Source organism: Megalobrama amblycephala, linkage group LG22, assembly GCF_018812025.1.
Source record: "Megalobrama amblycephala isolate DHTTF-2021 linkage group LG22, ASM1881202v1, whole genome shotgun sequence".
NCBI lineage: Eukaryota > Metazoa > Chordata > Actinopteri > Cypriniformes > Xenocyprididae > Megalobrama > Megalobrama amblycephala.
In genome coordinates, this window is record NC_063065.1 from 21,222,355 (window position 1) to 21,242,548 (window position 20,194).

Sequence of the window (20,194 nt, forward strand, 5' to 3'; positions counted from 1 at the left end):
TATATTCTTCATATATTCTACACTATTTCTGTGTCGTGAGAATATGTAACAGCCGTAAATATTTGCAATTACATGAAACCGTTTATTATAAACCACCGCAGACTGTACATGTTCCTTTTTAGGGCACTCCAGAAGTGTCTATAATTCACACGCTTCTCGAGATGTGCACTGAGCGCGATTTGCAATTCAGATAACGGCATACAGCACCGAAAAGTGAAATAAAAATGTACAGTTTATGGCATTTCTATTTTTGGTTAAAATTCCCTTGATTTTGGCTGACAATGTGTAATATGCACAATCATGATGATTATGTAATAATCTGTATGCGAATTCCAGCCCATGTGTCAGGTTATGCTGAGTGTTGCTGATGCATGCGGTGTCAACTCCTCAGCCCTGTCCATATGCTGTAAAGACACTCTAGATATATTAATGCATGTCAACCATGGCATCCACTTATCTATAGCTCTTCAAGGAGCGTATCCTGTATTCATCAAGCTTACTTATAAATGGACCATGAACAGTTAACCATGCATCACCTAAACTACTTGAATGTTGGTTAGGCAATGTTCTTAAATCCCAAAAATACATATTTGAGCTGTCTATCTGGAAAAAAATATTGATACAGTTAGTTAAATGTATAACTGTGGACTGTAGGCATGTAGCCCGTAGTACATTTTTGTGTTACTGTGATGAGAATAAACCTCTTTTACTGAATGAGGTAATAGAATTAGCATAAAATGTCTATGCCATTTAAAATGGATGCATTATTATTGAGGTAACTAGCTCTGCAAGATTCTCTTTAAACTGTTGCTGCACCATGACAGTAGTTGACAGTGAAGACAGTTAATGCTAATGCTAAAGCTAATGGTCTGTGTATTCTGTGACACATTTTGAAATGCAGAAAGGTGTTGAACTTGTGTAAATTACTCAAACTTTCCAACTTGTAGAGATTAAAAGAGTTGTTGGAAGCTTAATGGTGGTGACGCTGAAGTCATGTGACTGTCGTGTAATTTGTGTATAACCTATGATTAGCTTTTTACTTATGGCAATTGTATTTAAACTTCAGAATTCATAAAAGATATGTTCATTTGTAAATATGATCAGGATAAACATAATGTGTAAGAATAATAAACTTTTGTTTGTCACGGAGATTATTTTCTGCAAAAATCCAAAAGCAAATGGAAAAATCTATTGGCTTTATGTCGAAGAAACAGGGTGATGCTAACTTTTGTGTTTGGCCTGCAAAAATACTTTATTCCTGCGACACTCTATTAGCTAAACGTCTATTACCTAAACGTAAAGATTCACAAAGCTTTTCAGAACTGCTTCGGTCTGGTGGTAGACCTTTGCATTTACAGAAACCTCTAAGGGCATTTTCACACCTATGGATCGTTTATTTTGTTGCGAAACAGGGACGTAATTTGTTACAATGTTGCATTTTCTCAGCTTTCACAAGGCAACATTTTAAAGCGTACCAAAATGTGTTTATGCAAATCACGTGCAATTAAACTGTCCTCTTTATTGGTCAGAGTTTCCCCTGGATCATCCATCAAGATTATTGACAAGTTCAATACTGTGGCTTGATTTGTAAATGTCAAGACACGCAAACTCTATATGAATGTAGCCATCATTCCAGCTGTTAATTTATATACTACATTCTTATTAATGCTGTGGTAAATTCAAACGCGTTCTCTCTGGATCTCTCAGCACTGTCTAGGCTGTGTCAAGGCACATGCAAACACTATACGAATGTTATAATGCAGCTAGAGCAGGAATCAAGGCTTCGTCGGAACAGCATTCTCGCATGGAGAAGCACAATTACACAACATTTTAAGATGAAGAGGGTTTCAACTGCAGTAACTAATGTGCTCACTCACAGAATCAAACACTGCTGCATTTTATATAATACATTTCTTGTTATGAATTATGATATCGTTTGGTCCGTTGGGTCGGATTGCTTTCACATCTTAAGTGACCCTCCCCAGAGTTGGTTTGCAATCGGAGCTAGAGTTTTGGTGCAGATCTGAGCGTGATTGCCGTGTTCACATATGCCTAAACGAACCGCACCAGGTTCTGAAACAAACGCCGAGGCGTGAAAGCACCCTAAAACAGCAGTTCTCAACTCTGGCCCTCGAGGTCCACTTTCCTGCAGAGTTTAGCTTCAGCCCTAATCAAACACACCTTAACAAGCTAATCAATGTCTTCATGATTACTAGAAAGTTACAGACAGGTTGCTCAATGTTGGGCTTAAACTCTGCAGGCAAGTGGATCTCGAGGACCAGAGTTGAGAACTTCTGCGCTAAAACCTACAGTTAGCTTTCAAGAACACTTCTTGCCCTACTAATGTTGGAAACGTGGTGTAGGTTAAATTGTTACAACATCAATGTGAGGTAGCTTTTTAAAATACACTTGTTCCGTAAACACTTTCTTTTTGGGACATAAGTTAAGAATACTTTAACAAAAACCAGAGGTGGTATTTATGCTTGTCGTCGTTCTAATCTTCCGAGCTCGGTTTGTCAGCTGCAGAATGTGGACCCTCCCACTGAGCATGCACTGGTGAAGTTTATTGATTTTTCTCACTGCATCTGTGCCTCTTGTAACCCAAAACCCATCAATACACATCAGACATTTAACCCCCTCTCCGTTACACTTTCAGTTATGGGAATACAGTTAACCCTGCATTTCGAAATGTACCGACAGGCTCAATGCTAGAGCAAACAGTACACTTCTGATGGACAGATAAGAGAAATCCATTCGTCTCTCTTCGTTTCCAGCCTTGAGCGTCCTGTGCCCATGAGCTGCTCCAGATCCGCCATTTGCCGCTTAATGTGTTTATTATACAGTGCTCTCCCCGTGGCAACTTGAAGTGGCTGTCAGTTTAAAAGATTCATGAATGTGATCGGCTTCGGTAAATGGACGTTGGCTTTTTGGGCCTGCTTGATGCTGGTACTTTAAGACCATTACGTTCTCAGTAATTGTAGGGCTTATGAGTGGCAGGAACATCTCTCTTTCCCTCTCTCAGTCAAGCCATCTGGGACAGTGGCTGGAGACCAGGCCTGCGGCTCTGGGGAGGAGAGAATGTCGATCTCCCCTCCTCCTCTCTCGCTCTCAATCTCAGTCATAAGCTCGTTGCCATCCCCACCCCCTCTTCTCATCCGCCGCTTGTTTTTTGCTTTTCCTTGGTAGACTGTTTTCAAGTCTTTCGCATATTCTCCATCAGCACTGATTGGTTTCATTTCCTTCACTTCCTGTCTCTGCCCGTTCTCACTAGCTGACATTTTGTCTTCGGGCTCATTATCGTCAACTGAAGAGGCTGTAAATACAGAATCTCCTGCAAATCTCCCTCAGACACTCGCTGCTAATAAAGGCCCATCTGTTCTGCATAACCACGATCCCCATCGGCCTTAGGGATCTCTCTGCACTGTAATCAGTAATGTTGGGTAATAGCTATGGGTTGCTCGCAACAGCTCCACACACTCTTGTGTATTTTGGCTTCGCGAACCCCCCACCACCCACCCAGATATTTAACTCATATCACCTTCGAGCTGAATTTGGGCTCTGTGCCATCAGATGAGCACGAAGGTTGGATTTACGTGGCGAGGTTTAACATATGATTATGATGCAATTCCCTTCGGCTTGAATTGCGCTCCGGTCCATATAGGAGGGTCAAGCAAGGACATTGTTCTTGATGGCAAGGCTAGTCATTATACAAACCCTTCAAAGACCCCTGAACCGATGCAGGAGCAATGCCCTCGTCATGTTCAAGGCCCCTACAAGCACAGGGTGTGTCCCCAGTCCTGATCCCTCAGAGCTTTTCAAGCCACAAGATTACAGGGATGGCACATGAAGCTTTGGTGCAAGCTGCCTCTTTGTCTACTCCAGGAGAATGATGGATTGAGCCTCCCTCCTCTGCTGCTCTCTTGAGATTTCTATTGGGCTTTGTTTGGCAATTTCAACTCTCGTTCTTTTGGTAGGCTCAGTGTTAACCTGCTGTAAGCCTCTTCCACAGTATCTGTCCCACTGTTGGCTCTGGAGGCTCGAGACTATGGAGTATCTTCTGAATTTTAAGTTGACAGTTTAACAAGTATATTAAAATGCTATTCATTCATGCATACAATGGCTTGAAAAAAAGGGGGAGGGGGGGATAACAAGTTTATACAGCTGTCCATATATAAGTATCATAATTATAAGCAGTTTGGCATTGTTTTTTGTTATAATTTTTAAAGGTGCCCTAGAATCAAAAATTGAATTTACGTTGGCATAGTTGAATAACAAGAGTTCAGTACATGGAAAAGACATACATTGAGTTTCGATTTAAAGGGGCCGCACGCTGAATTGGTGCATAGTTAATGATGCCCCAAAATAGGCAGTTAAAAAAAATTAATTTAAAAAAATCTATGGGGTATTATTTATTTATAAATGTTATATTGTAATATGTATAAGATTTATATTATGAAATATTGTATATTTGAAAAAAAATGTCAAATCACAGAAGCAATTTGAACCTTTTATGACAAGGAACAATAAGTTTAGGTAAAATGTCACGTGGTGCAACTTCGAAAAAATGTTTATAAATTAATAGTTCATGATATTTATAAAAATACTTTTTTTACTTTGACAAATTTTCTTTGTAAAATAACACATTCACATATTCCAGTTGTAAGGAAAATGTTATACTTTTAACTTGGTTACACCACATGACATTTTTATAGTACTTTTGTTGAGAAATGTTTTTTTCAAAACCTCATAAAACCTATATGAATTAATATATTACATTTACAAGTACTTGGCACGTGTGTTTTAAAGGATTATATTTCTTTACCTTGTCTTGGACACTGTTATTTGTCATTGGCCCATACAATCTCAAGGTTGCTGGCCCTTTGAATTCAAAGCTTCAGTTCACTTATAGAATCTTCAAATTTACACTGGAGAATCGCGGCTTCAGATCTGAATGCGCAGATTTCATACTAATGATATGTGGAGTGTGGTGCTTGCTTCCTGTTAAAACTGTAAGGTATGGAGATTTTTGGTTCATCCTTTCAATTCCAGGCGATCCCAGTGTTGTCGTCTCTGCATTTTGAAAAACCCAGACTGTCAGTCTCCTGTCAGGCAGGCACTGTCTCTTCCAGTGATATCCAACCCGTCAGCGGATGCACACTGCACACCAAGGGCTTCTCTGACAACTTCATCAGTGGGGCAAAGTCAACTGATTCTTTGAGTCTTTACTTGTGTGGGTGTATGTATATATGTTTTTCCTAGCTTCTAGAAGACAGTTCTTCTCAGTTTGTGGTGAACTAAATCCAAACGGGTTCACTCCACTGCACAAAGATGGTACAGGAATTTATGTGTAGGTATACCTATATAGACTCAACGTTACCCTGACAGAGTCACAGAATGTCCAGGTAAATTTGATCAATCCCCTTGTGAGCTATTTGGAAAAGTGCTGCTGTCATAGCCTCTGCCAACAGTTTGTTTGTCCACACTATTGATGTGCTGTCCAGGAAGGTACTGGGTCTAATAAAGCAACACAGGACACTTATTAATCTTTTGTCATATTCGTCTGCTTCTACTATCTATTCTCACATCGTAGGCGGTCAAATATTGTTGATTATAGTTTTAACTCGGCATCCATGTTTGCTTAACTTTCAGGCAAAGTTTCCCTCACAATCGATTTAACTTTACAGTTGGAGCGCTCTACGCTAAACAATGATTAAATATTTTTTATTTGTAAGATATTTTATACTATATTCTATAATATACAGTAATTTTTATCACAGTCTGGAGCCCTGCATTGGCATTTGTTTTGTTTTTAGTTGGGACAGTCCAGGCGTTCAGCTGTGTATGATTTGGCTTCCATTATTGTCCATTATTTGACTTTAAACAAGACTACACCAGGCCCAGCCAGTCATAATTGGATGATCTCTTCAACACCAGGCCCCAACAAGTGGCCATTAAATCTGTTACTAGGAGGTTTCAGCATGTCGTATTTTGTAATGTTTTGACTTGTAATGAAGTATCAAATAGTCACCTCTCTGTGTCTAATGATATGTTCACACCAACAAGGAGCGTCTGTGCTTACACAAGATCATGAGGGATAAGTGTCAGTTTTTGTCTGTTCGTCCGCAAAAACAAAAATTAGGCTTCAAGATAATTAGTCTGTTTGTGAACTACTAAGTGCAGAATAGTTGCAGCATTATTTGCCATCACACCTGTTGTCCAACATATCTATTTAGCGTACTACACAAAGCAAATCCCCATGGCTCCACCATAGTGTTTTTAGGCTGAGCTATGTTCATCTTAATTTCAGTATTTTGTTGTATCCTAGTTTTGCTAGCTTTTAGCTGAATTACCAGTGCTGAATGGAGGATGTAAAGAGTGACAAGCAGACACAGCAGCTAATAAAGCCATTGGAAGGGACAAATTAGTTAAAGGTGATTTGCTTCAGAAACATTTTTTGTTATGCTGTTTGAAGTCTCTTCAGATCCTGAAAGCTATCACTAAGTTAAGTGGTCTAAATGTACAGTAGTCAACATTTGAAGTGGATCAGAAAAAGTTCATCAAATTTGTCCTAAGAAGGTTTTAGGTCAACTATAATGAAAGGTTTCGATCCACTTCAAATGTTGACTACTGTATTTATATCATCTGTGGAAGGCATAGGACCATAAAATGTTCGTCCAATCATATCCCTTGGTCCAAGGGATACGATAGAATGACCTACCTGCCTGTCAACGTATGTTTTTAATATAGTGCACCCTGTTTGTGCAGACAATCATACGTCATCAGCGTGTTTCATGCTATGCAGAGTTAAGATAGACACCAGCCACGAGCACCACAGTCAAAACAGCAAGCCACGTTTTACAGTTCCTCTAAACCAATACAGTGAGCTTATGCTGTGTGAATCATGCCATAACTACCATATTTTGGAAGACATAGAAACCCTTGATGTTATAACTTGGAGCGGTTTGTGACTCAAATGTTGCATTCTTATGCTTTCAAAGCTAGCTTGCTATTGCTAGCCTCTCCGAAAATGACCTACCCTACCTTTAAGGTTCTCATTAGAAGTAGCATTTCCACACATATATATCGTATTACAGCCATAGACAATGACAATGGGTTAAGCTGTTTAATAGCATTAAGAATGCATAATGATTTCATAACTTTCATCTTTTTGCACTACGCTAATGTTTTTCTGCTGCTTAGCTCACTTTAATTTTGACTATTTACATTAAGCTATGTGCAATTTTGCAGTACATTGCTGAATGTGGTATCCATTATAAATTACCATTCCCCATAGCATAAACCATACCACCTTTCCTAGTTTATTTAAAATATATGTTTTAAACAGATTTGATCATTTGATCATTTTAAGTTTGGTCACATTGACCCACAACATAAGATAATAGGTTAAAGCTCAGCCTGCTGAAAAGACCAGCTGGTTGGTGCTGATCTAACTGATAAACTAACATAGCCATTCTCAACTGTGCTGGTGAAGCTGGCCATCCCTCGTGGCCTTTTTGATGAAGTCTTGCTGGTTAAGCTAGATAAGAAGCCTGGTTGAGAACTGGAAACACATGCTGGTGCTGCAAAAAAAGCTTTTTACCGTTGTTGTTGCCTTCAGGGACTGAAACGATCGACTGCGATTCTTTTCTTTTTGGATGAGTAAACCCTCCCGAACATGAGTCTTTAGATGTTCATTTGGTGTCAGTGATCAAACATGGTATTTTTAGTTCCGTTGAATCACAAACAAACAAAACTCCCTATAACCCTCCAACTGTCCCAGATAGAGAGTCTCTTCTCAGTTGTGTTGATGGCAGCAAGGCTTTCCAGTAGGGAGTCATCCCTGCGGACTTTAAATGGTATCGCTGGAGGAGAGAACAGGAGGCTGTCAGCGCTCTGTATGCTGGAGAGATGAGGTTCTCTGCGCTGCCTGTTTCTCTCTTCCTCCTCCTTTGTTGAGTGTTACAGGCTGGCACATCTGTTTATGGCAAGAAACAATAGACAGGGTAAAGAGATGGAGGGTTTATCTCTCTTTCCTCAGAATGTAATTTGAGTGCACTTGAGATAGTGTAAACAATGTTTTATTTTCAATGACAAAATACCTTTCTGGTAATGTTTAGATAGGAAAATGCATAGAAAGGTTTAAGAATTTGAACTCTCTTGTTGGCTGATTTGTTATGCTTGTATAGACAAGCCAAGTCTTGTCCTTGGAGTAGATATTTATAGATACTTAAAAGGTTAGTTACTCTCTCTTCATTCCAGACTCATATAATATGGTGAATGGAACAGTACTTAATTGACACGCAAGAACAATCCTCATTGGTTCTCGTGCATCAAGCAAACGCGTTTGAGCTTTTGTTTCAAGTAAATTGATATGCATTGATCAATGTTTTTATGTGAATAAAAGCTTAAGTTAGATCTGTTCATCATATATAGCAATTGTGTCTCTTCTGAATAGTGTTGTCAAAAGTACCGACAGCAATACCAAGTTGGTACTGAAATTTAAAAAATGTGAGCGCTGTTGAGCGGATTCATAAACCTCTGATTGGCCATTGTGTTCACGAGCTCATCCGATATGTCTGTGATTGGCTACGATGTTCAACGCTTCAAAAACATGTTGTAAATAAACATCAATGATGCTCTTCACCAAACACACAGATACACATGCTGATAGACGCCTGCTTTCAGTCGCTTTCAAATTCAAATACTTCCGTGTGTTTTCAAACGCTCCCTTGCATTGATCATTTTAGCCAATCACAGACATATCTGATGAGCACGTGAACACAAAGGTCAATCAGAGGTGTTTACGAATCCACTCAACAGCACTCAAAGCGTCACATTTGTCAAATTTCAGGACCAACATGGTATCGCGGTCGGTACTTTTGACAGCACTACTTCAGAATACTGCTCTACTCATATGAAGCTCTTATATGGTCTCTTTATAATTATAAACATCTTGAACTATTAATTTTGATGGAAGTCCTGTTCAAGAAGTTTAAACTGACAATTTTTGGGTGAAATAATCCATTAAGGAAAATTGTTGATTGTTGAAATTGTTTTTAGAAAAAGTTATTTTGATGAATGTTCATGCTGCTCTTGTCCATACATGCAAAAAAAAAAAAAAAAAAAATGATATTGAAGAGAGGACCCTCATGATGATGTGTCAAGGTCAATAACTCTGTTAAAATATCAGATAATTTGAGCTTTTTATGACAAGGCAAATTTAGTTAAGGTTGTAAAATGTCATATGGTGTGAATGCCCAAAAATTATTAACAATTTATCATATTTACAAAAAAAATATATATATATATTTTTCAAGTAAAATTATATTTTTAACTTTTACTTTACGCCACGTAACATTTTTTTAGAGTCATTCAAGTTAAATCGTTCTTCAAAATGGTATAAAAGAGTTTCAAAACTGACATGAATACAGAGTAAATTTCGTTTTTCGAAGTAGATTTATTTTTTTTAGTCCTGGAAACTCTGTCGTTCAGCTGAGAAACACTAAAAATGTGCCTTTCCACAAATTTTAATATATAAAACGATATATTTTTAATGTTTAATTGGGTGGATAATTGATAACCTAATTTCCGTTTACATAAAATTTAAATAGGCCATCTACCCTGACAAAGGTCTATTACATTGCATGTAGATGGGGCGGGGGGCAGAGCATACGCTGAGAACCACCCTGTCGTCCCGCCCACCAGTACATGCGTCTGATTGGACGTCCCCTAACACTTATCATCTGCATCTTTAACATACTCTAGAGCTGCTAATGGGATTGAATGATTGAGAAATGTGTCAGTGTTCCTCATTATCTCTCTCTGCCTCCGCAGTGTTGTTGATTAGTGGAGGTCTGACATGGCTCATGTTGAGCGTAGAGCAGCAGCAGGCTGTTCAGAGTCTGCCTGGCTGACTGGCCCTCTCCTTCCCTACTGCTGTAAATAATTAATGCTCCATGTCAGTGCCTCCCCGGCCCTGTCGTGGGCTATGCCCTGTTCACTGCGCCAGCTGCGACCTGCTTTAAGCGCAGGGGCTTCCAGAAGCTGGTCATGCTACATTCATGTTGAACTGTTTGTGTGGCTCTACTTAACTAGGTTAAAGTAACTGATTGTGGCCCGCCTTTATGAGTCATTCATTAATATTAAACAAGCCGAGCTTGTTTCATGATTTGACCCATGTTTGCATAGTAACAGATGAGTTTTTTGTTAGACTGTTGATTGATTTTCTTTTACCTTTTGTTTCTTCTACATTGTACGTAGTGGTTGCAGTTAGGTAGACATTTTATATTTTCACTATTTCACTATTACATAGTAGAGAGATGAGCTTGTTTTTGAAAGCTCATTGAATTAGTAGTGTTTGCTAACTAACCAATATCGCTGAGGTTTTCTTCATAACTTCAGAAATAGACCTTGAAAAAGCATTGCAAGAACTTTCCATGACATTTAATCTTTAATTTTAGGGTTGCGCTCTATATTGGTCCGTGTTGTTGTTGTTAATAAAACTATTAAATGAAGCTGAAATAAAATATAAACATTAAATGTAATAATGTAAACAAATTAATTTACTGAAAATAAACTGAAATAAATTATCTGAAGTACTAAAATTATTAGAACTAATCGTGAAAATTAAGCTAAATAGAAATACTGAAAAAAAACTAATAAAAATGAGAAGTTTAAACTAAAAGTATTTATTAAATTATAGTTTAAATTATATGTATTAATATAATTATATTTATTAATATTTATAAAATTAATTAACTAAAATTACTAAAAAATAAAGTAAGTTAAAGTTAAATAGACATAAAAAGAACTAAAAAAAACAAATGACAAAATCATATAATTATTCAAATTTGGACAAAAATTTTAATGAAAACTGAAAATATAAAATTAACTAAAACTACTAAAAATAAACTAAAATAAGTTAAGGCTAAATAAAAATATTAAAAAACTAATAAAAATGTCAAGTACATAAAATTAGTAAAATAACTGAACTTTTAACTGAAATTAAAATGTAACAAACTAAAATTAGTAAAAACTGGAAAAGAATAAAGCTAAATACAAATATATGTCAAAAGCACATAAAATTACAAAAATTTTAATGAAAAAAGAAAAAAAAAAGTTAGTTCAAAATATGAATGAGTAATATAATCGTGTAATATAATATAAAGTGGTATTGGTACCAAATTGGCCATCTGCTGATATTAGTTTTTTTTTTTTATTTATCAGAATCAGCCAATATTGGACATTTCATTTTGTGTGTTAATTTCCTCCATTTTTTTTTTTTTTTTTAAACATTATTTACATATTTTTTACAAAACAATGTTTACATTAGATTAATTTCACTTAATATTTAAAACGTAAATTTATTAATTAATTTATTTTAAAATTATTTCTAGTCATACCATGAAAATATGTGTCTCCTTATCAATATAAGGATTATAATATCAGTACATCCCAAATTTTTTATATTTTTTATTATGTCTAATATTTTTATTAGACACTTTATTCCTCAGCAGATTCCACATATTTCTGTGCATGCATATATTTAGAGCTGTGAGGTTTTTTAGACACATGTCTCTCACCAGGAGTTTTAACACAAGCCGGTCACCATACCACTAGTCATCGTTCGGATCTGTGTGGGGGTATCTGGATATCAGACACCTCTGACAGTCTCCCCCTGCCTTAGGGGACACGAACGTCTCTGACTCATTCTTGAGCGTATGTGGGTGATGCACGCAGCTTGCGGGACATCTGCTAACTGTAAACCTGTCAAAAGCAGTCTGGCACCAGTGTAAAGAGTACTGTACATTAACTCTGTTTTACATTCTTTTCACTTACATTATCAAAGAGAATTTTATCAACAACCCATTAAGAAAACGTAATTGCTTCTAACTTGAGAGGGGGGAAGAAAGGAAGAAAGCGTCTCTTTCCTTTTCAAGCACGCCCACTCAGTCGAGATCTTATCAGTCGCCTCGAGCCTGTGGTTTCATTACTGTGTCCTCACAGCCTGACAGCAGTTGGCATCTCTGTAAAAACTCCATTCAGAGAGCTCTTGAACTCTAGTGTAGCTATTCATAATAATATAAACTTATTAGAGTATCTGCTAATATCTCAAGAGACATAGTTATCAGCACAGTATTAAAAGGTGTTTCTGAGTGTGATTTATGATAGTGGTTCTCAACTGGTGGGTCATTGCCCAAATATGGCTTGTTGGTCGGTTTTAGTCCCAGACAACAGGGAAAATTTATGCAATTAGGACATTTTGTTGTTGATGTCAAAAGCCGTAAGTCCAGTCAAGTGTTGTCAATTTTGTGTGTGTGTGTTTGTTTTGTTGTGTTTTTGTTTTAATTTCTTTTTTAGTTTTTGTTTAGTTTTAATTTTATTTTGGGTCACTGCCCAAAAATGGTTTGCTGGTCGGTTTTGATCCCAGGCAACAGGGCAAATGCAACTAACCATATAATTTCATACAACTAGGACAGCAAAATCAATTGGCATATCAACATTTAAAAGAAAACACTTCTGTTATATTTTGTTGTTGATGTCAAAGGCCTTAAGTGCAAACTAGTGTTGTCACCTTTTTGGTTTTGTTTGGTTTTTATTTTACTTTGTGTCATATAATTTTTACTTCGTTTTAGTTTTGTTTTAGTTTACTTTTATTTTTCTTGTTTTGTTTTAGTTTTTAAACGGATAGTTCACCCAAAAATGAAAATTCTGTCATTATTTACTCATCCTCATGTCATTCCACACCTGTAAAACTTTCGTTTATCTATGGAACACTATTGAAGATCTTTTAGATGAAATCTGAGAGCTTTCTGTCCCTCCACAGCTACTTGACTGAAACGTTGATGCCTCAAAAAGTTCATAAAGGGATCGTAAAACTAATGCATACAGTTTAGTCCAAATTTTCTGAAGAGACTCGATTGCTTTATACAATGAACAGACTGAATTTAGGCTTTTATTCACTTATAAACATTGATCAGCGAACATAAACAGAAGCTCAACCGAACCTGCTTGATGCGCGAGAACAAAACTCAGTGGTTCTTGCCGAAGCTCAAACGTGGTGCGTAACACATGAGAATGAACCTCATTGGTTCTCGCAGGTCAAGCAAACATGCTTGAGCTTCAGGTTAACCACAACTGATGTGTGAGTTGATAATGTTTATTTGCAATCTTTTCTCTTCAGAAAATTTACATTAAAAGGGTTAGTTCACCCAAAAATGAAAATTCTGTCATTTATTAGTCACCCTCATGTCGTTCCACACCCATAAGACCTTCGTTCATCTTCAGAACACAAATTAAGATATTTTTCATAAAATCCGATGGCTCAGTGAGGCCTGCATTGCCAGCAAGACAGTTAACACTTTCACTGCCCAGGTCATGTGACTACAGTGGTTCAACCTTAAAGTTATAAAGTGACGAGAACACTTTTTGTGCACCAAAAAAAACAAAATAACGACTTTATGACATTATCTAGTGATGGACGATTTCAAAACACTGCTTCATGAAGTTTTACAAATGTTTTGTTTTGAATCAAGGATTCGGAGCACCAAAGTCGCATGATTTCAGTAAATGAGGCTTCGTTACGTCATAAGTGTTCCAAAATTTCAGTGGTTCACCACTGGGGTGTGTGACTTTGGCAGTTCGATACACGCTCCAAACCACAGAATCGAAACAAAAGATTCGAAAAGCTTCGATTTGAATCCCCCATCACTAGATATTTTTGAAATAAAGTCGTTATTTTGTTTTTTTGGTGCAACAAGAAGTATTCTCGTCACTTCATAACATTAAGGTTGAACCACTGTAGTCACATGAACTGTTTTAAAAACATCTTTAGTATCTTTCTGGGTATCTGAAAGTGTTAATTGTCTTGCTGTCAATAGAGGCCTCACTGAGCCATCGGATTTTATCAAAAATATCTTAATTTGTGTTCTGAAGATGAACAAAAGTCTTACGGGTTTGGAACGACATGAGGTGAGTAATAAATGACTGAATTTTAATTTTGGGGTGAACTAACCCTTTAAACCACTGTCAATGGAGGGACAGAAAGCTCTCAGATTTCATCAAAAATATCTTAATTTGTGTTCTGAAGATGAACGAAAGTCTTACGGGTTTGGAACGACATGAAGGTGAGTAATTAATGACAGATTTTTATTTCTGGGTGAACTATCCCTTTAAATTAGTTTTAAATTAGTTTTTAAAAAATCATGTTTTGTTTTGCCATGTATGAAAGAGAGATCAAAGTTTGCAAGTATGCTAGTAAATTAAATTCTTTAATTAGTGATTCTAAACTAATTAAAGTTTTGACAGCAGTCTACAGTATCAGTAGTAGAGCACTGACTCCGTTAAGTACATCTATCAAAAAGCTGCTTGATGTTGCTTCTATTGTATCAGATATTTGGTGGTATTAATCTTTTGCACTTTGGTCCCCTCCATCTGTGTTAAAGCCTCTTCAGCCAATCGGATTGTGTCGGTTAGTGTGGAAAGCTGATAGCATTTCAAAGCCGCCTCTGTAATCACTAGCTACCATGTCTAACTCTCGACCCCACTCATTACGGTGATTGTCCATGGTTTCAGTCCGAAACACCTACCTTTCTGCGCGAAGGCCCCTGCAGCCTTTGAGTAGCTGCTATTAACAATTGATTGAATTACGCGTCACACGACTGAGAGAGCTATATATATATAATATAGTAAGGCTGTAGAGGTTGAAATGGCTCTGTTGTCTTGGAATGGAGAAAGACTGCACCTGACAGCTGGACGCATGTTTGTTTCATATGGTTTTGAAGTTAAGAAACTCATTCGATACCAACTTCAGTGAAATTATTGATACCACAGTACTTGGTACAGTGATACTCTACATTGTAGTCTATTTTAGACTCAGTAACAGTGCTTTTGACATCTGTAATGCTAACAACTGCTAACAGTGACATTGCCTGAATAAATTCACGATTCCAGTGGTGTCTGCTGTCCAAGGGGGCACGGAAAATCTTCTAGGCTGTGTCACAAGAAGCCGTTTGTCATTAAGATGGACAGAAGGGCCCCATGATTGACAGAAGGCCTTACGTAATGTTACGATTCAGATGTCCCGCTGATGAATGTCTCTCAGACTCGAAGGTTAACGCCGTGTGAATGAATCTTTCTCTGCTTTTTCTCTAGTTAGCTGGTGTCCAGTGTCTGTAGTGTTGGCCTCGTCCCCCAGAGCCGTTTGATTGGCCTCTCTGTCTTTAGGTTTAAGTAGGGCACTGCAATCCAGCAGGGATTCAATACCAGTGCTCCATTCACTCCTGCTCTGACTCCCCCAGCCGGCCTACAGTGAGGCTGCAAATTACGCAAGGCAATGTGTGTGCGTCAGTTTGGCCTGAACGCAGCCCAGTGTGTTGGCCTCGTGTGCTGGCCTGAGCGTCTCTCCGCCTGCTTCCCGAACACTGCAGATGAAGCCCTGAGAGAGATCGGAGAGGGGATGGATGGTGTTTTCATTAACTTCCGCTGCCTGGTGTTTTAAATTAGCACCAAATCCACAACAGGTCTCGTCAACACTCTGAAGTGCCTGTTTTTTTTTTTGTTTTTTTTTTGTTAATGTAATATATTGTTTTTTACTTTTCAATTGTTGTTTATTTTTTTCTGACTCCTGTGTTTGGCTTTAGAAGTGGAAATCTAGTAAATGATCTAACAATGCTTTTGAGTAGATAATGCTTAAATTGCAACAGACCATTACCATAATTCCACCTTTTTAAAATAGGTCTGCCATTTTCAATTATGACAATTAGCCCACATAATGCTATTTATATAATGTTTTTATTGGAACACTGAATGCAATTTTCAACAAATTTACCCCAGAGGCTGCAAACGTTTGAAAACGTTTTCCATTACATTAACGGCTCTATTTATGAGAAGAATTTCAGCACAGACCCTGTAATGTATTCTAAATCTTGCATGCACAGTTTTCATCAAAAGTGACAATAGAGACATTTAAAGTTACAAAAGATTTCTATTTCAAATAAATGCTGTCCTTTTGCACTTTCTATTCATCAAAAAACCCTGAAAAAAAAAGTGCAATTGTTTTCAGCATTTATAATAATAGAAAAATAGTGCGGTCAAACGATTAAAAAATTTTTTTTACATAATGTGTGTACTGTGTATAATTATGTATATATAAATACACACACATGCATGTGTATATTTTTAAGAAAAATGTGTTATTATATAATGTTATTGTATATATATATATATATATATATATATATATATATATATATATATATATATATATATATATATATATATATATATATATATATGAGTGCATATAGGGGTCAATGACGTGACGGGTCTTTTTTTTTTTTTTTTTTTTTTTTTGGGTCCGAAGGCCTTAATAATAATAAAAAAAATAGATATGACATCCAAAGTATGTAAGGTAGTACAACTAGATCTCTTTTATTGAATCTAAAAGGTTTTAATTATATTTTGCTACATATAAAGGTATTTTAAAGATTTTGAAGTGTCAAAAGGTCATTCGGTTTAACCATCCAATGGCCAGTACAGCCATTTAATTTGTGATTAAAATATCTTAAAATGTAATAATTGTATAAATTTTTTATTCTGGCATGATTTTATAACATCATATATCAACATAGTGCAAAATGGTATTAAAATTATGCGTAGAAGTCGTTGCTTTGTTATGAGAAAGAATGTCCGGAAAAATGAATTTCATTGATGTCATTTGGAGTAACCAATATAAAGGGACCATTTTGGATCAAGTCATGCAATCAATATCATGTGACAGGATGTGACATCATTCAGACACCTGCAAAGAACCACATGGTCGTGAAGCAAAGTAACTATCTCTATATGAAAAATTCATGTTTTTGCTTGCTAATACGCATGTCTCGAAACATCAGGTCATTCGGTACAACCGCTATAAAACATGGAAAATGTTGTAATATTTTAAAAACTTGTACTAAATATGAAATGTTTGATTGTTATTTTGCTAGCTAGCGAGCTAGCTAGATATCAGCCTGTCAGCATTGTTTGAAAATATCGTCATTCGATAAAACTGAAAGGTGTTAATTGCTTATAAAAACCACATTATCTCATTGTTAACACTTAATAAAACTTCAAAATTAATTATCTTAATTATATTTAAAAACCTTATTAGTCACTGACCCAGATACATGTATATATTTCTTAAATATATAAAAGTATGTGTGTATTTATATATACATAATAATTAAACACAGCACACATATATATTATGTACAAATAAACTTTTTTATTTTGGATGTGATTAATCGCTATTAATCGTTTGACAGCACTATAAAAAATGTTTATTGATCGCCAAATAACAATTTGCATTGTAATTTACTGTATTTTTGATCAAATATGTGCAACTTTGGTGAGCATAAGAGACTTGTTTTTCAAATACATAATATCATTGTGTATATGTATAATCAGTTATGGAAAGTAAGATTCGATTTTTTTTAAGTCCCATTATGCGCCTTATAATGTTGCACACTATTATTAAAAAGCCTCGTTCAATAATTTATATGAGATCATTTTCCCCTAGCGATAGGACACATTTCTCTCTCTCTTTCTCTCATCATATCGAGAACAGTATACTAGATGATGAAATGTACTAGTTCTCTCTCTCTCGTGGGAATTCCCAGTTTTTGTGAAACGTGGTTCAATAAGGCACACAAATGTGAATGGAAAGTGAAACTACAGTACATATTATAGCACATGTTGGAAAGATAAATGGCTGTGTCTGTATTTGTTGGGGCTTGTTAAATTAAAATTTGCATGCTCAACAGTCTTTTTGTGCTGTACAGTATACAGCACATTGTGTTCTCTCACTCCCTGACCCCTAACTCTGTCTTTACTTTTTACCGTTCTCAAACTCATACCCTTACTTCCACTTTTCTTTCATTGCTCTGCCCTCTCTTTTCTCTCGCTCGGTCTCAGGGGACGCCCATTGTCGCACAATATAATTGAATCCCTTTTCCGTTCCATTTTCTCTCATTTTCATTTTCACAGGCATCCTTACGCCTCCCAGCATCAACCCACATCTTCAGTATATGACCTCTGAACACAACCCCTAAGCCTTCTCGCGTTTAATTATCTCTAATTAGTAATTACATTTTTTTAGTCCGTTGTAAAGAGCCATTAAAGACTGTATTAATTGATAAGGAATTTATTTTAGAGATTTTTGAAATGCAAGCTGCCAAGGTGAGTGTTTTCAGGCACTCGGAGCCAAAGCAAAATCTCCAAAAATTCTTATAAATCCCTTATAGAGTCATTTTAACCACAAGTACCTAAATGACTGATTGATTCCACATGAATCTCTCTCAGAAGAGCTGTTTGGCTTGTTTGCAAATCGTCAGGTGCTCAATTTTATGACGTTATGACGCTTAACTGCAAGTGTTTGAACTGTTAAACAGATCTATACCCACTAGCTTTCTCGAAACACATTAGAAATAGTTGGCACAATGTGTTGTTATTAAACCTGTTCAGTAGATAACTCAATATGACATATTTCATTGGTCCACCCCTTTTAAATGTTGCAATGAAGCTTAAACATAAGCTAAGTGTGTTCATTTGTCAAGCCTACCTACAGATGATGTGATGTGTCCTTTGAGCATTTTCTGAATCTCTTATGTTGACGTTCTCTCCAATAGGTGATATGCATTGAAGATGAGTGCTGTCGGGGAAAACTCGTCGGACCCTGCCAGGTCAGAGGGTCAGAAGCGTAAGGAATGCCCATCAGACCTCCTGGGCCCAAGGTACTTCACACATCATGCAAACTAAACAGCAGGTTACAGTGAACTCTGAAGCTGCATGCTTTGCAGTACACACATTTTTAGTTTGTATGTATAACAGAGTGAATTTCTCAGTCTCTACACTATGAACCGCTGAACTGCAATAATCTTGAGCAGGCCTCCCACAGGTGGAGCTCAGCCTAGATAATACACGTTTCTATATAAAGCCCTTTTCCACTGAGTCAGGAAACATCAGTCTATATAATTCATTCATAGGAAGGAGCTATACATGCCCTCTTTATTGACAATTTTCTGAGCAAACTGCTGAAGACGCAGAGCAGCAAATTGCATCATGTTAAAGTTTGCACAGGAGCTCAAGGAACTGTTGTATGTTTTAGTGTGAAACACAATGCAGAAAAGAGGCAATGATTGTTTAGAATTTTTTTTTTTTTAATCCTGATGCCACAGAGGGTTGTCTAAAGGCTATTCACACCTTAAACATGGACAAATGTGACACCCAATGTGAAATTTCAACAAATAATCAGGCTAAATATCTGTCTCAAAATATTTTGATTTTCTTGATTTATTTTTGAACGTGTTTGCTTTGATGGCAAGATGGTAGATCACTAAAATTTATGCCAAATTTTTCCATATTTTTTTATTTCTGTTAGTCTTTGAAACTTACAAACTGATATTTTCCATTGCAGTCTTAAACAGTACATTTCTTAAAGTCCCCCTGTGGTGAAAATCAATTTTTTTTAATGGCGTTCATATGTCTATGTGGTGTTTTTAATATGCTTCAAGACAAACCATGTGCAAATTTATAAGTCAACACCATTGCTGAGAATTTTCTCTTTAAAGGTGCCCTAGAACCAGTTTTTACAAGATGTAATATAAGTCTAAGGTGTCCCCTGAATGTGTCTGTGAAGTTTCAGCTCAAAATACCCCATAGATTTGTTTTAATAAATTTTTTTAACTGCCTATTTTGGGGCATCATTAACTATGCACTGATTCAGCGCGCGGCCCCTTTAAATCTCTCGCTCCCTGCCCCCGAGCTCTCGACTATAAAACAGTGCATTTACAAAGTTCACACAGCTAATATAACCCTCAAATGGATCTTCACAAGATGTTCATCATGCATACTGCATGCATGCATCGGATTATGTGAGTATAGTATTTATTTGGATGTTTACATTTGATTCTGAATGAGTTTGAGGCTGTGCTTCGTGGTTAAAGCTAACATTACACACTGTTGGAGAGATTTATAAAGAATGAAGTTGTGTTTGTGCATTATACAGACTGAAAGTGTTTAAAAATGAAAATAGCGACGGCTCTTGTCTCCGTGAGTACAGTAATTAACGATGGTAACTTTAACCACATTTAACAGTACATTAGCAACATGCTAACGAAACATTTAGAAAGACAATTTACAAATATCACTAATG

The 20,194-nt window shown here is 36.6% G+C and overlaps 1 protein-coding gene across 4 annotated transcripts in view; it reads left to right on the forward strand.

The window, feature by feature from the left end:
* The window catches only part of ncoa2 (nuclear receptor coactivator 2), a 128,910-nt gene that overhangs the window by 36,712 nt on the left and 72,004 nt on the right, over positions 1-20,194 (forward strand). For all 4 annotated transcript variants that reach the window (XM_048174183.1, XM_048174184.1, XM_048174182.1 and 1 more), the window contains exon 3: positions 18,669-18,773. In XM_048174183.1, coding sequence (XP_048030140.1) covers positions 18,685-18,773 — 89 coding nt within the window. In that variant the 5' untranslated portion in view covers positions 18,669-18,684. The remainder of the gene's footprint in view (positions 1-18,668; positions 18,774-20,194) is intronic.